The sequence below is a fragment of the Cannabis sativa genome, chromosome 1, assembly GCF_029168945.1.
Source record: "Cannabis sativa cultivar Pink pepper isolate KNU-18-1 chromosome 1, ASM2916894v1, whole genome shotgun sequence".
In the NCBI taxonomy this organism is placed as follows: domain Eukaryota; kingdom Viridiplantae; phylum Streptophyta; class Magnoliopsida; order Rosales; family Cannabaceae; genus Cannabis; species Cannabis sativa.
This window is the reverse complement of record NC_083601.1, coordinates 73,034,575-73,050,859: the sequence shown is the minus strand read 5'-3', so window position 1 is coordinate 73,050,859 and position 16,285 is coordinate 73,034,575. Positions and strand designations below refer to the sequence as shown.

General features: G+C 29.1%; 1 protein-coding gene across 1 annotated transcript; it reads right to left on the bottom strand.

The window, feature by feature from the left end:
- Positions 1-2,723: 2,723 nt before the first annotated feature.
- On the bottom strand, positions 2,724-5,539 carry LOC115706969 (laccase-12-like). Its single transcript, XM_030634754.2, has 6 exons — positions 5,264-5,539; positions 5,009-5,160; positions 4,614-4,858; positions 4,391-4,519; positions 3,327-4,283; positions 2,724-3,224 (listed from the first exon to the last, which is right to left on the bottom strand). Exons 1-6 carry the CDS (start codon positions 5,378-5,380, stop codon positions 3,094-3,096), a joined length of 1,731 nt encoding a protein of 576 aa, XP_030490614.2. The 5' UTR covers positions 5,381-5,539; the 3' UTR covers positions 2,724-3,093.
- Positions 5,540-16,285: the final 10,746 nt, after the last annotated feature.

Genomic DNA, 16,285 nt, shown 5'->3' with positions numbered 1-16,285 from the left:
GTTTGTGGAGACCTTTTTATTTGGAGGAACTATAACACATTCTACTTTTTTTATTCAATTTTTAGTAGTTAAAACCCTCCCAACTGTTATTTTGCTTGCATTTAACCATCCAAGCACAAATTGTAACAGTAAAACCCTTCAAATTAGTGAACTGGTAACAAATTTAAGGTGTCATACAGTTAACTATCACTACAGGCTGCTTATGTGCACACTCTTATACACATGACATGTTTATATTGGTACACCTAATATTATTATTTAAAAATTACTTTCAAGATTTATTTTAAAATTAAATAAAATTATAAAAATAAAATAAAACATTTTAAAAAATAAATAATATTACAAATTTTGAAATCATTTTTATATTTTTTAAATAATAATATTATGCGTACCAATATAAATTTGACACATGTACAAAAATGTACACATAAGCAGTCTAATATTAGCAATTACTTGTAAAAAAATAGATGACACTTTAAATTTACTAGCAATTCAATAATTTAGAGGGTTTTACCGTCAAAATTTGAGCTTAGAGATTAAGTGCAAGTGGAGTGATAGTTGAGAAGATTTAGCCGCAAAAAGCTCTTCTTTATTTTATCTCAAATTTTTACATTATATCACATATCACTTTTTTTTTAAAGAAAAATAATAAATCATTAAAACTCTAATTTTTTTAAATTTAAATATATTTTATTTATTTGAAATTAATAATATTAATGTTTACATTTATCCACATATAAAAAAAAAAAAAACCCTAACAAATTAATAATAAAATATGTTTAGAGCAATAAATAGTATTATATTTAAGGCATAAATAGTGAATTTTTTAAAAAAATTAAAATAGAGAAAGATTGTAGAGCATAAGATATACATATTTTTAGTTGAGTTTTTTGCGGAAAAATATTTTTAACTGTCGTTTCACTTGCATTTAACTCTCTAAGCTCAAATTTTGGCGGTAAAACACTCTAAACTATTGAACTAGTAGCAAATTTAAAGTGTCCGTTGGTTAATGCTTATGTGTATAATACTCTTATACACATGGCACGTTTATATTGGTACACATAATATTATTATTTAAAAATTATTTTCAAAATTCATTTTAAAATTAAATAAAATTATAAAAAATAAAAAATTTTAAAAAATAAAAAATATTATAAATTTTGAAATAATTTATATACTTTTAAAATAATAATATTAGGTATACCAATATAAATTTGACACATGTACACAAGTGTACACATACGCAATCTATATTGGCAACTAACTGTAAAAAAATAGATGTCACTTTAGATTTGCAAGCAGTTTAGTAATTTGGAAAATTTTACCGTTAAAATTTAAGCTTAATTAAGTGCAAGTGGAGTGATAGTTGTGAGAATTTAACCACAAAAAATTCTTTTTAGTTTAGTTCTTTAAATTTTATAAAAAATCTACTTTTTAAAGTATCTAATGAGAGACTTCATTCATGGAAGCTTTTACTTTTCTAATTATTTTAATTTACGACTTTTGATTAAGATTTGCCAAATAAATCCTTTAATAAGAAAAGTATTGCTATATAAAAGAGTTGTTAATTATAATAGAGGAAATTATACTATATATCTCTTTTAACTTAATATTTTTAATGTTTACCTCTTTTTTAAAATATATTGTGTTTATCTATTTTTTTAACGATTCTATCAATTTTACTTCTATCACTTCACGATAGTTTTCATTTTTTTTTTTTAAATTAAAATTTTGCCCAAATTTTCGCACAAACTTACACATCCATCTACAAAGAATGCAAATCTATTATATTTGAATTATGTCTTAATTATGTAAGCGTGTGAGAATAATTTAGATACAATGTTCATAAAAAGAAGTATATTTAAATTAAATTTTATTTAAAGGTAAATTTAATCAATGCATACAAAAAATATTCTTCAATTTCTTCCATTATAATTGAAATTTAATTTCAAATGTAAGACATTAAATTGATTAGCTCCTTAAAATAATTGCTTAATATTATTATTACTTTTTTTTAATAATTAAATGTAAATAGCGGTATAAGTACTTAAAATTTTAAGATTGTAAGCGATATAAAATCTATGTTTATTTTTAACGGCATAAGTACCCAATGTTTATAAAACTGTAATTTTTTTTTTTTAATTTTATCAGTGTAGACTCTTTTATTGTCTTAAATATGACACATATAAGACTCATATTCTAAATTATTAGGTCTAAATAGAAACATGTAGTTACTTCTAAATATTCTTTTAATAAATTCAAAACGGAGTCGACAAAATAAAGAAAAATTACAGTTTTATAATAAACATTGGTTACTTATGTCCCTAAAATTAATATTAAATTTATATTACTTATAAATTTGGATACTTTATGTCGCTATTTACCTATTAATTAATTATTTATTATTGTAAAGTGAAATGGAAGTGGAAGGAGATGAAGGTAGCATTTGCTTTTTCTATATGTTAGAGAAAATTTAATACTTTAGTTTGGTTTAACAATTCAAATTACTAATTATAACGTCTTTTTTCTTTATAAAAAAAATCCAAAACAAGCAATAATTAGTAATGAATTTCAAAAAGTCATGATAGTCACTTTGGGTACAATATCGAATAGGTTAAGCTCTTGTTTTTTTGCTTTTGCTTTTGCCTTTGTTTTTTTTCCTCAACTACCATATTATACATAGGACAAAAATTATATATATTTAGAAGACAACAAAGGAAATATAAAAGAAATTCAAAAACTTTATATTAATCTGTTTATAACATTAAAAGAATACATTCTATGTAAAAACGAGGAACTAAGAGTCGAGTATTACCAAACGAGATGGCAATTTTTAGTATTTTAAAACATTGCATCATCCCATTTAAACCCGATTCTTTTATCTATAACAAAAAAATGATAATGAAAAAAACAATTCAAAACAGAGCAATAAGAGCTAAGAGACCCCAAATGCAGGGGAGAAACCAACAAACAACTCGTGTAACATTATATATATAAAGGGAAAATCTGAAAAACCCTATTATTCTGATTACGAACAACCTCATTAATCCTTTTTGTTTTCTGAGTAACTATATGATTTTATCTAAATCATCTTTAGCACAGAGGTAAATCCGCAGGAGGAGGCTCTATCGTCTGTAACTCTCCAACTCCATTGTCCACCAAGAACACCATAGCTAAGCCCCATGTTATGTGAACATCCAAGTGACAATGCATAATCCAAGCACCTATGTATATATATATTGAAATATATTAAACTAATAATAAGCCAGAAAATGTTAATGGGAATTTTTTGAAAATGCATTACTTTTACATATAAATTTATTTACCTGGATTGTCAGCTACGAATCTAATCACGGCCCATCCATTCGACGGAACAGCCACCGTGTTCCTCATTGGCGGGTCAACAAGGTTGAACTTCTTGGTATCAGTTTGGGGGTTGAAGTTTCCGAAACCTTCTGCAACGATGTAAAAATCGTATCCATGGAGATGAATTGGGTGATTCTCAGGGGTGACTATACTCGTATCCTGTAGAACGATTTGAACTTTGGACCCGTACTTCAATTTGTACCCTTTGGTCCCAGGAATTGGCTGCCAGAGAGATCGGCTGACGTTTCCGGTGTAATCGAACTTCACCGGCGGGTTGGCCGGGAAATCGGTGGTGAAAACTCCGGGAATTCCCTGCTGGTAAGCCTGGAGAATTGAAATGTTGTTTGGGAGAACGAAGGAGTGATTGTTCATGCTAGATGTGAATCGTGTCCCGTTCGGGCCCTGGCACCTTCGGGATCGGAAGTTCTTCGGGCACTGGTTCAGCCCGAGTCCAATTGTGAAGAAGAGATTCTCGTCGATATCGGTCGGGACTTCGACTCTTCTCGGGCTTCGGAAACTTTTGCTGAAAGCCGTGACGGTGTTGGTGTCGTTGAAAGCTGGCAATTGGGGCATTATCGGCTTTGTAGTTGGGCAGTTCTTGGAGGCGCAAGGGGCTGATTTGTATTCGAGGATTGCGGTTGTGGTTGTGTTGTCGAAAGTTGCATTTGCGGTTTGGTATGCACGCGCCGCCATGTAGTAACGCGCCGGTGGCTGGTCACCGTTGATAAGGACATCAGTGGTTTGGCCCGGTCCGAGCATGATGACCGTTGTGGTAAAGGGTTTCACGTAGGAGGCGTCGGCGCCTACGACGGTGAACTTGTGGTTGGCTATGGCGAAGAACAGGGGTTGGTTCAGTGCAGCGTTGATCACTCTCAGAAGGTTAGTCTCCCCAGATCCTATTGGTACCACCACTGTGCCTGTAATAGCATAACACAATTAATTACATAATTAAGTAACAATTAGTTATTTATTATTACTATTATTATTTTTGTGTATTTGAAAATTAAGGGGTTTTTAAGCAAACCTTTGCTAGAGCAGTTGTAAAGGTCACCAGGTTGACCGTTAATGGTATAGGCATCAGAAGAATTTGGAGCTCCTCCTGTTCTAGTTGCTTGTCTCACAACATCAATGGGGTTTGCATCCCACCATTCGCCTGATCATCGTAATTATAATGATGTTAGCTAATAAAGTTGTTACTATAATTATAACTATTGATGGAGTTATTATTTATGTTATATATATTATACCGAGAAGAATTGGAGTTTCACGCTTTGGTTTGGTGAAAGGGTAGGAATCTCCTTGTCTTGGTTTAATAATAAGAGCACCATAAACAGTGGCTCTTAGCCATGAGCTGTGAGCGTGCCACCAAAGAGTGCCTTCTTGGCCTTGAATTGTGAATCGATAGGTGTAGCTGCCTCCTGGTCGGATTGGGCATTGAGTCACGAACTCAGGCCCATCAGCCCACCCAGTCCTCATTTGTCTGATGCCATGCCTGAAAATTAATAACCCCACACGTATATATTAGATTTAGACATTAATTATAATTGGGATTAAAAAGAAGTGAAGACAATGCAGATGTATTCTATGCATGGCACATGCATGCATGCATACACACACGATGATTTTGAAGAAATTTTTATACCAGTGAATGGTGACATTATATCTAGCTTTGTTGGTGACTTTGACGACAAGAGTGTCACCGTTGCTAACTTCCAAGGTTGGGCCAGGATATTGACCGTTAACCGTGATGCTGTTATGGGTTTTGCACAGCCTCTTCACTGGTGTTGCTTGAATCTGCAAGTGTTGTTATATAGTATTAATAAGCCATAAATTGAAACTAGGCAATAAAATTGTTACTATTTAGCGATTAGCATATAGTCAGAGATGTGGTGCTTACAACAAAATCATGGTTGTGTGTTTTGGGAATGGCATTGGCCAAGGACAATAATGCTGAAGCAAAGAGAAGCCAAAGGGCTAAAGGAACAACGGCCTTGATCATCAGGGAAGCCCCCATCTTAATTCGCTTGCTACACTTGAGTATTGAGCTAGTTTTGTTTGAAAGCTTATAAGCTAATGACTTGGGGAATTGAGAGAGTGTGGTGATGAAAATGAAGACCAAGGAAAGTTCTTTTATAGTGGAAAAATTAGGAGAGAAAAGTTGTTTCGAGGTTGGCAGATTAGGTTTTGATTCGGGAAAATGGTCAGTTAAGTTACCTGGACAAAACTTAGTTCAACCCTTGGCCGAGTTGTTGCACCCACTGGCCATTACAAGTGAATTATTTCAAATAATGCTTGCTTAGCAAGCCTTCCTTCATGGTTGATTTTTCAGGAGACTCTCATTATTATCAAAATGATGCTTAAGCAAATCAAACTTTATCATTTCCTTTTTTAGCTTTTTGGTTTTTGAATATCTTTACATGTATCGTACTCTGTTATTTCTTAATTTAAATAGTGTACAAATAGGACAACATTATAATCGCCTACTTTGATAATAACCCAATTATCCACATAAACATCGTAGAATTGGTCCAAACTCCAAACGATCAAATGTATTTTGATTTCATTTTTATGTCCATACATTATAAGACTGATATAATATTGTACAGTCAACTTCATTCTTCTTTGTTACATGAGAACTTGACGTTGGCTATGACGTTCTCTATCTTAAAAGCTAAAATATCCCTTAATTGATAAAGAAAACTTATCCAATTAAATTAAGTTCATGCATAATGTAAACAATATTTACCTTATAAATTTCAAAATAATAATGATATGCATAAGGTAAAGCAAGAACCATATTAGTCTTATTTGTTCAATGAAGTAACCACTCGACAATTGCGACAATTCAGTGCATACGAAAATTCTCGCATTAGTTGAGTCCCTTTAACTTTATTTGTTGAAAATGAAAATTAAAGATGACTAGACTCTAGAAAGTCTATAGTTATAAGAAATGATCCAATTCAGGACAAAGTAAAAAGAAAACTTCAAATTATTATTCATTTTTACTGATGGTCATGTGGACATGATTAAAAGAACAAAAAAAAAAAAAGAAAGAAATAGGGAAAAATACAATTAGCAGAGAAGTGCCCAAGAACAGACCACTTATGGTCATGATGATCTGGTTGTTAATTCTATTAATTAATTTGAATTTTCGGAACCAAACACAGAAAGAACCAATTCAGTCGCTTTCCGAAAAGGAAATGAGGAGTTCAGTCATCAGTATTACCATCTTTTTCAACAATTGAGCACCAATGGGAGATTTGGTTTGCTCTAACGACATTCTGTTAAAAGATATATTTATTTATTTATTTATATATGCACACTCTAATATCAAATATTATTTGAGTACTTCTGTATAAATTAGGTAGCCTATCACCAAATAATTAATATATTACTTTACTCTAATTTTCAAGAAGTCCCTGTCTATTCATCTAAGTATATATGCTATTTTTTTTTATTCATATGTTTTACGCCTTATTTATTTATTGATATTTCCAATAAAACCATATAAATTAAAAATAAGTGTTACGTGTTCTGCTTTTTATTTTATATTATAATTTTATTAAGTGAAAATATGTTAATCTTTGTGGTTGATTAATTGCCATAAAAGGTTTAGGAAACAAAAAAGATACTTGTTATTTAGTGAGCCTATGACTATAGTAGGTTTGATTTCTACTTGTGGTTATTTTAATGGATCATTCATGAGTTTTTTTACAAGAGATAGATACTATTTTCATTTTGGAGTTGCTGAAAGAAGTGAGACGTGTTTTTAACACTATTATAGTGATATTTTTGAGGCATGATTTGACGAACCAGAAGTAAAATATAAACTTTCCAAGTAGTAAAACAAACATTATGAAGTTTCTTACTGCTAAGATTAAACGTGAAAGGGGAAAAAAAATTTATATAGATGTCAATATAAGTGATTTTGTGGTTCCCGTGTATTTAGAAGGGCTAATTAAAGAGTAGAAAATTAACTTTCTTCTTTGATATATGAGAATAAGAAATATTCATGATTTATAGCCTTAAACATATTATATGGCTAAGTCATGTCTAAGTTATAGCACTTTTAATTAGCAAAATTACTTAAAGCAAAAGCAAGAGCCAAATGGAATTAATTTGATACTTCTCTGGTAACTTTATGGCTTTTCAAAGGAATTGTTGTATTAATTTCAACTTAGTGACTAGGCAAAACTCCACAAGGAAAATGTGGAGAGTGACATATTGGTAGACTCTTTGAATCTAAGCATGTCTGATAATATATGAAAGAGAGATTAGGATTTAGATAGGTGAACAAGAATAAATAAGAAATGTTAGAACAACTTAAGTTTAAGTTGGTATGGTTTGTTAAAGACTGTATCATATTATTATTATTTGTTAAATAAAAAATCTTGTGACGAAAAGAAAAGTACAAGAGAAGTCGTTATGAGTGATTCGAATAGATTGATTAAAAGGATCTGAGTTTCTCCAGTCAAACGTCTGGTATTTCTTTGTTTGTTATTCATTTTACTCTTATATTTTGTTTTTCTTTTTTTCTTTTTTTTTTTTAAAAAAAAAATCGTTTTATATTTATTTGATTTCTTGTGTATTCATTTTCATTGGTAGTTGTAGTTGGTTGCGAACATTTACGATTTTTAAATTGTCGTTTTAATTATGAGGGAATTTGATAATTGTTTACGAAGTTCACACTCAAAATGATATTTCTCGTTAAATTAAAATAATAATAATAAAAATTATTGTTGTACAAAAACATTTACTGTATTTATTTATAATGCATGACATGTCTCAAGAATTTGTCGGTTGAGAAATTTTTAATATTATAATAATGCGTTGAAATTATAGCCGGAATAGGTCAAAACTTTCTATGTGGGCAGACATGTTCAGTGTGCAACTTTTTTCTTTTTTTATTTTTGAAAAACAAAAAGCAAAATTCATTAAGAAAAATTAGCTCTTATAGAAAAATTCAAAAATCAAGGACAAGTATATGTCCAAACGAGGATTAGGGAAATGTTGTCTAGCAAATTTTGCAACACCAAAAATGAATAATAATAATAATAATAATAATAATAATAATAATAATAATAATAATAATAATAATAATAATAATAAGGAGAAACCATATGATGAACAATTGCGAGTATTCAACCTAGAACAGCGAGTACTCGAACTGGGAACGTAAATGCTTGGTAAAAACTGAAAATATCAAGAAGACAAAGGAATATAGTGGTTCACTCAGATCACGGTCTGCTTAGTCCACTGTTGCAAGAGTTTCGTCGGTCTCATTTCATGGTGGATCTCTCCTTTATATACAAAGCAAGTGTCCAATTAGTTACACAAAGATTGCATTCATCGTTAATCCGTTTGTATATTAATTTACAGTAATTAAACTAAAAACGTAAACATCAATAAATGAATAACAGTTTCTATTCACTAAATACAGCAACGTATGCGTCTTCTAATATGCGAGTTAACTGTTCATATTCTAGTGTAAGCTCGCGGGCCTAACATTTAATTAAGTCTAGGATGCCTGCGTTCCTGTATAGTCGCATTTATGGACATCGTATAACGAGCTGATAGAACTTAGACATGCAAGTCTATATTGGTTTATCGAGGCTGTCAGGTCGTTGAGACCAGCTTGCATCATAGAGACTCGATCTTTAAGTTTTCACATGAGGATCGAGAGGATACTCGCACATATCCTGGTACATGCGAGTTAAATCCATTCCTTGGTCCTACATAATGCGAGTCACACGAATGCGATTAGACTTGGTCAAATTCGCATCATCTCGCTGATTCTAGCTCAGGCGAGGTTTAAACTCGAGCAGTCTCTCATTGACATCTCAGCTTTTCTTGGGAAAATTGAGTACACGTGTCCTCCAAACAGGAGTCTGGTCTCGAGTTTCTAGCTGAGAGAAATCTCACTATAACACATGCCCCTAGTTTCACGACTTGACAGATGCGGTCATGAGGGAAACTATATGCGAGAGACAGGTGAAAGGTGTTGGGTTTTATGCCCTAAATAAAACTCATTTCAATATAATCAGATTTACTTATTAATATAGATCAGAAATAACATTTAATGTTGCATGGTTCACATGATTTATTTCATGATTATATGTACATAATGTATAAATTCACCTGAAATCCTTTTCACATACTTGATCCTGTTTATTGTGCCGTCAACACATTGGAAAGTAAACATGACTGTGAATAAAGTTTCCTAGATTTATCAGACACAGGGTTTTACTGATATGATAATCTACAACAAGAGTTTACTTGTATTTGGAGAAATACTATGTTCTTTCCAGAACATTGGTTTAAGTAAAGCTCAGGTTGGATGCATGGAGTATGCATCGGAAGGGACCGATATTGAACTTTGACTTAGATTTAATTAAGCTTACCGTAGAATCTATTCAAGTCAATATCGCCAAGTTGATCCTAGATCAAATGATCTTAATCCTGTTATGTTTAGGCTCAATCTTGAAAGGCTATTCGTGTTCTTTGATTTGTTAGTTAAGCCTACTTTTAGGTCAGGGTGATACGTACATTTTGGGAACACGGTAGTGCAATTGAGTGGGAGCGCTATCACAAACATGGAATCTATAGCTTCTATCTGGCGAATAGTAAGCAAAGGATGATCTCCTTCGAGCTTGACCAAACGAACATAAATGGTGGAGTACTCATTTCACATAAGCTGAAATATCATTTATATGGGGTCAAGTGTTTTAAGGAATAAATACATTGTAGGGTGTAACAGTAATTTAATCCCTTTACAGTGTAGATCATTCATATAGAGGATCATTGATCACATTAGGATTATAACAATGGATAACTAATGAGGTGTCTATATGGTGGAACATATAGAGCATTCTATATACTGAGAGTGCAATTCTAAGTTCTATGCGTGGATTCAACGAAGAATTAATAAGTTAGTGAATTTTAGTGCTAAATTCTTGATCTACTTATTGGAAGCTCAGTTATATAGACCCATGGTCCCCCCACTAGTTGAGATAATATTGCTTGTAAGACTCATGTAATTGGTTTTGATTAATCAATTATAATTCACAAATTAGACTATGTCTATTTGTGAATTTTTCACTAAGTAAGTGCGAAATTGTAAAGAAAGAGTTTATAGGGGCATATTTGTTAATTATGATACTTTGTATGGTTCAATTAATAAATATGATAAATGAAAATATTATTTAATAATTATTTATAGTTATTAAATAGTTAGAATTGGCATTTAAATGTTTGAATTAGGAAATTGGCATTTTTGAGAAAATCAGATACAAAAGGTGTTAAAATTGCAAAATTGCAAAAAGCAAGGCCCAATCCATTAGTGTATGGCCGACCACCTATTGTAGTAATTTAAGTTGATTTTTTCATTATTTTAATGCCATATAATTCAAACCTAACCCTAGTGGAATGCTATAAATAGATAGTGAAGGCTTCAAAAAAATTAGACTTTTCTTCAGACTTTCAGAATCAGAAAAAACTGAGCCTTCTCTCTCCCTATCTTTAGCTGACCACTCTCTCTCTTCTTCTTCAATATTTCGAAATCCTTAGTGATTAGAGTAGTGCCCACACACATCAAACAATACCTCAATCATAGTGAGGAAGATCGTGAAGAAAGATCATCAGCAAAGGAGTTTCAGCATCAAGGATTCAGAGAAAGAGATCCAGGTTCAGATATTGATAATGCTCTGCTACAGAAAGGAATCAAGGGCTAGATATCTGAACAGAAGGAGTCATTATATTCCGCTGCACCCAATGTAAGGTTTCCTAAACTTTATATGTGTTTATTTTATCGTTTTAGAAAGTTCATATTTAGGGTGTTAATCAACATACTTGTGAGTAGATCTAAGATCCTGGTAAAATAATTTCCAACAACTGGCCTCAGAGCCATGGTAATTGATTTACTTGCAAGAAATTTAGACTTTAAAACGATTGTTTGTATGTTCTTTGGATGGTATCATGTTGTGTTGAGTGTTATTTGATGATTAATTGATGTTTGTGAAATTTTCGTGAAAAATAATTGCTATTTTATCTCTTGAATTATTTTTATTGGAGAGTATGGAAAAAATTAAGCAAGTTAGCCTTTTACAGAACTTAATTTGGATTTTATTTGAATTAGTTATGATTTTTTGAAGATTTGAAAAAATCGAGAATTTGTCTTGATATTTTCCTGCGATCGCAAATCTGTCCGTACAGTTTCGAATTTTTTCGTTTTTCTTCGATTTTTCATGCTTTTTCATGTAATTAACTTCCGATTTTTTGTATGGTTTTGTATATATACTATTACTATTCCTTATTCGATTCTAATTATCATTTTGAATTAATTTAATATTTTTTAAATTTAATTCAAGATATTAGTGTAATTTGAATTTGAATAGAATTAGTATCTATCTTCTTGCTTAAAAATCTATTTTATTTTTAAATTTGATGATATCTTATTTTTTTTTTTAAATTTAAGGTCAGATTTTATAAGATATTTATAAAATCTTTTAAGATATTTTTAAGATATCTTATCTTTTAAGATATTTTTAATTATATCTTATCTTTTAAGATTTTTTTTAAAATTAAATCTTTTTAGATATTTTGACCTTATTTAAATTTAAAGTAAGATATTTATAATCATGTAATTTTAAATAGATATAAGATATTTTGCTAACTTTTAAATTTTGTTATTTTATTTATTTAAATTAAATTTAAAATCTGAAAGATATTTCATTTATCTTTTCTTATTTTTTTATTTAATTTTTATTTATAAAATAACATTTAAAATTTAAAAGTAGTTAGCAAATTTTTGAAATGATATTTAGGTTGGTTGAAACCTAATTTTTCAAAAATTGTAGGTTTAATTTTAAATTTTAATTTTTTTTAAAATTTTCGAATTTTTTTTTATTTTTTTAAATTTTCGAAAAATAAATATTTTATTTAATTAATTATTTTGAAATTAATAATTTAATTTAAAATTAAATAAATCCTACATCCAACTATCCAGCTAACCTTGTTGCAGGAGTATGTGTTTTAGCTTATGTGTAAGTTTTCAAAACCTATTATTACTTGATTGCAAATAGCCATGGTTACTTTTTGCCAGATCTTATGATTTGATGGCTCCCTTGGTCAAGTTAATAATTTGTAACAGGTATAATTTACAATCTTCTTTCATCTGTGTATGACCTAGCAACATGATAGGACCCATCCAAAGTGTGCCTGTGTGAGCCTATGTGTTTAATTTGATTATAGATACATATAGGTTGTTGCTAAAATAAATTATCATAGTTCTTGATATAATTTATTTAGGCCCATTTAGTTATTGGGCTTATTCAATTAATAACAGTTGTTCTTATTAAGGTTAAATTCCTCTCTTTTGGGCCTTGTGTGAGAGTTGGGAGCCATAGAAGTGGGTACGACATACTGAACCCAGCACCCCCTCACATGAACCACCCCAATTGTGAAGGCCCATTTGCCTGATTTGAACAACTGTACTAGGTTAATTACACTAGTTTAACCTAATAAAATTGATTAGCAACATAATTAATTTCATTTATTTTGAAATTAATTTAAGAAAATTATAGTTTAAAGAATTTTTTATTCTAAGCTAAACTATATGTATTTTCTTGTATTTAATTAAATATAGAATTATAACCATCTAGATTCTTTCTGGAGCTTCATTTAAATTTTTTATTAAATATTCCTATTTAAGTTGAAATTTAGTTATCTACAACTAACCAACTTAAATCTGAATATCTTTTGAATTTCAAATTTCAAAATTAAGTTGAGGAATTTTAGGCATTGGTTATTAAGATTCTTTAGATATTTTTTAAGTTAATATCTTTTCGAATATTAACTTAAAATGGAATATTTTAGATATTTTTTAAGTTAATATCTTTTCGAATATTAACTTAAAATGGAATATTTTCAAATTAAGTGGTTACAACTTAATTTTTGATATTTAATTAAATTTAAATTTGAAAAATATTTAGGTTCTAGATTTTTTCTAATACAACCTAAATTAGATATTTTTTTCAAATTTAGTGGAAAAGATACTTAGTCAAATAAGATATTTTCTAGATAATTATTTCTAGACTACTTATTATTTCTAATATTAAATAGGAAAATATTATACATTGTGAAATTAATTATTTATATAATTAATTTTGGTACAATTTATTTTAAATATATTTTTCCTAGTATTAAACTAGAGATTGATAATTAAGCCTTCTCTACACTTAATTATTTATTTCTTGAATTTAATACATTTAATTAATTTGAAAATTAAATATCTAAGTTGATTTTTTATCATCATACTTAAATATTTCTTTTTCATGACATTTAATTAAATAGAAAATTACTTTTAGTTGAAATTTATTTTTTCAACTAAATTTAAATAATTTTCAAAATATATTTTTTCTTTATTTTATTAATCAATTTTCGAAATTGCATTTCTTAAATGCTAGAATTTCGAATTTTATCTTGAAAAATAGATTAAGTTGTAAATTAATTATTTATTTTAATTAATTCTTGGATCAACTTAAATCAACGATTTTTTCATTTATTGATTAATTTAAAATAAATTGAATTAAAATATATTATTAGAAATTGAATTAATTAGTCAAAGAAAAATCTAGATAGGTGATATTTTTGCTTGAAGTATTTTTCTAGTGTATTTAATTAAATAGAAAATTAATATTTAAGTTGATTTTCATCATCATACTTAAATATTTGAAATTTTTCTTATATATATTTAATTAAATAGGAAAATTATATTTTTTGTTGTAAATTAATTTTATTAATTAATTTTGGGCCAACATTAAATCAGAATAATTTTTCCAGGATTAATTTTTTATTTTAATATGCATTTTTCGAAAATTGTATTCTTAAATACTTTAATTTTTCGAAATGCAATATATATTTATAGAAAATAAAATTTGAGTTGTAAATTAATTTAAATTAATTTTGTAACAACTTAAATTGAATATTTTTCTAAATATTTATTGGAAATTATTACTAAGATGGAAATAATTCATGTTATTTTCATAACCATCTAAGTAAAAATTTATAAATATTAAATTAAAATTTATATTTAGAATTTTTCATTCTAAATTGGAAATTTTAATTAAATAAATATATATTTAAAATAAATAGAATAAATAAAGAGAATCAAAGAAAATACACCTTTTTTTTTTTAAAATAATGAGCTTTATTATTAAGACATTCGATCTCCATTGTGGGTTTTACACCGCGTTTGTTTTAGTGAGTAATCCTCCCTAATGGAGGAACGTTCATTAACAATTTCGCACCGTTTAACCTCGCATGATAAGTAGTTTGTAAGTGTTTTGTATGGTATGGATCACCCTAATGGTGGCGACCATACTTGACTTGCAAATTATGAAACAATGGTGGAAGCTCATAAGATAGATTGCCTTGACTCTCGCCTAAACGGGACAACGCTGAATTCCAATCTTGATCGAATAAAAGGTTGCTAGAATTTTTAATATTTTAGACGAGCTGACAACTCTATTCAATGAATGGTAGCTTTGACTCTCGCCTAAACGGGACACTGATATCAGTTTGTTGAAAACCTTGGAAATTATTTAGGATTATAAGTTTTAGTATTTTCACTTGTCATTCCTACTTGCTATATGCTTATAATTTCTGAATTGTGTATGAATTTATATTGAATTATGTTATTTTCTGTTATTAAGTTGTAGTTTAATTTCGAATCTTCATTGTTGGTCTAACTTGGCTTGTTTATCTAATGAGATAAATCCCTAGTGGATTTTCACCATTAGACATACATAATATTGTTAGATCTCGAAAGATAAATATTGTATATGCGACATCTAGCTGTTCATCAATTGATGACACCTTAGACTAGTATTTTTACGATATGAAACAAGAAGATTGTATAAATAAGATTACTTTGACATTCGCTAATCGAAGCATCGTTGGATTCTTATTTATAAACGAAATTATCCTAATTCCTCTTAGCTTATTCATTGCGAATTAGCTCAATAACATATCATTGGATGAATGGTCTATAAATCATTTCATGTCATTTTATATGACGCATATGATTATAATCCCGAAATTCTATTCCCAATTGATATAAATCCTCAATCTTAGAAATCTCCTACTTGTATGGGCAAATCTGACTTAGTGTTTAAATAGTAGTGGTGGTCCAAGAAAGAATTACTCATTATATTTGGTTGAATTTAAGTCTTTGACTTTAATTTTAGAATCCAAACAGAAATTTTCTTATATTTCTAATTCCAGATACAATACAGTTACACTTTCTCAAGTGTTTAATATCCATCTTTTATTAATGGATTCAAACTGTATGGAATATGAGTTAGGTATTCTGTGACCAAGATCCACTTGCACTATTCTAAGAATTCTTTTATAAACCTATGTCATCAAAAGACTACCACATTTTTTTAATCTATGGCATTTGTATCTTGTTCATAGTGGATTTGACAAGATCAATCTCTGCAAAGAGTTAATATGCCTATATCCACTGAAAGTAGTTCATCTCATTCGCAGATGGATGTACATTCAGGGGGTGGATATGAGTTTTTCGTTGTATTCTTAAAACGATAACTCTAGATTATACCTTTTAGCAAGAAATTTGAAATGTTTGAAAAATTTCATTAATTTCTAGCACCATTAAGGTAAGTGGTTAAAGATCTTGCGAACTGATAGGGGTGGAGAAATAGTTAGTAGATATGCAGTTCAAAGATCATTAAATTGATTTTTGAATTATATCCAAACTTACCTCCCCAGAAATTTCGAGTTGCATATTGATGATTAGTTACTAGTCGTTGCCTAATTCCTTCTATGGTAATACAATTTCAGAATGATGTAATGGTTGTATACTTCGTGTAAATCATTACTAGATTCATGGATGACCTAA

What these genes read in the sequence shown, in the direction of transcription:
- LOC115706969 (XM_030634754.2), bottom strand. Translation starts at nt 5,380, where the DNA reads ATGGGGGCTTCCCTGATGATCAAGGCCGTTGTTCCTTTAGCCCTTTGG. An exon ending in TTACAACTGCTCTAGCAAAG is followed by an intron (nt 4,284 to 4,390) that starts GTTTGCTTAAAA and finishes ATGCTATTACAG; the next exon opens with GCACAGTGGTGGTACCAATA. An exon ending in ATTCGTAGCTGACAATCCAG is followed by an intron (nt 3,225 to 3,326) that starts GTAAATAAATTT and finishes ATATATACATAG; the next exon opens with GTGCTTGGATTATGCATTGT.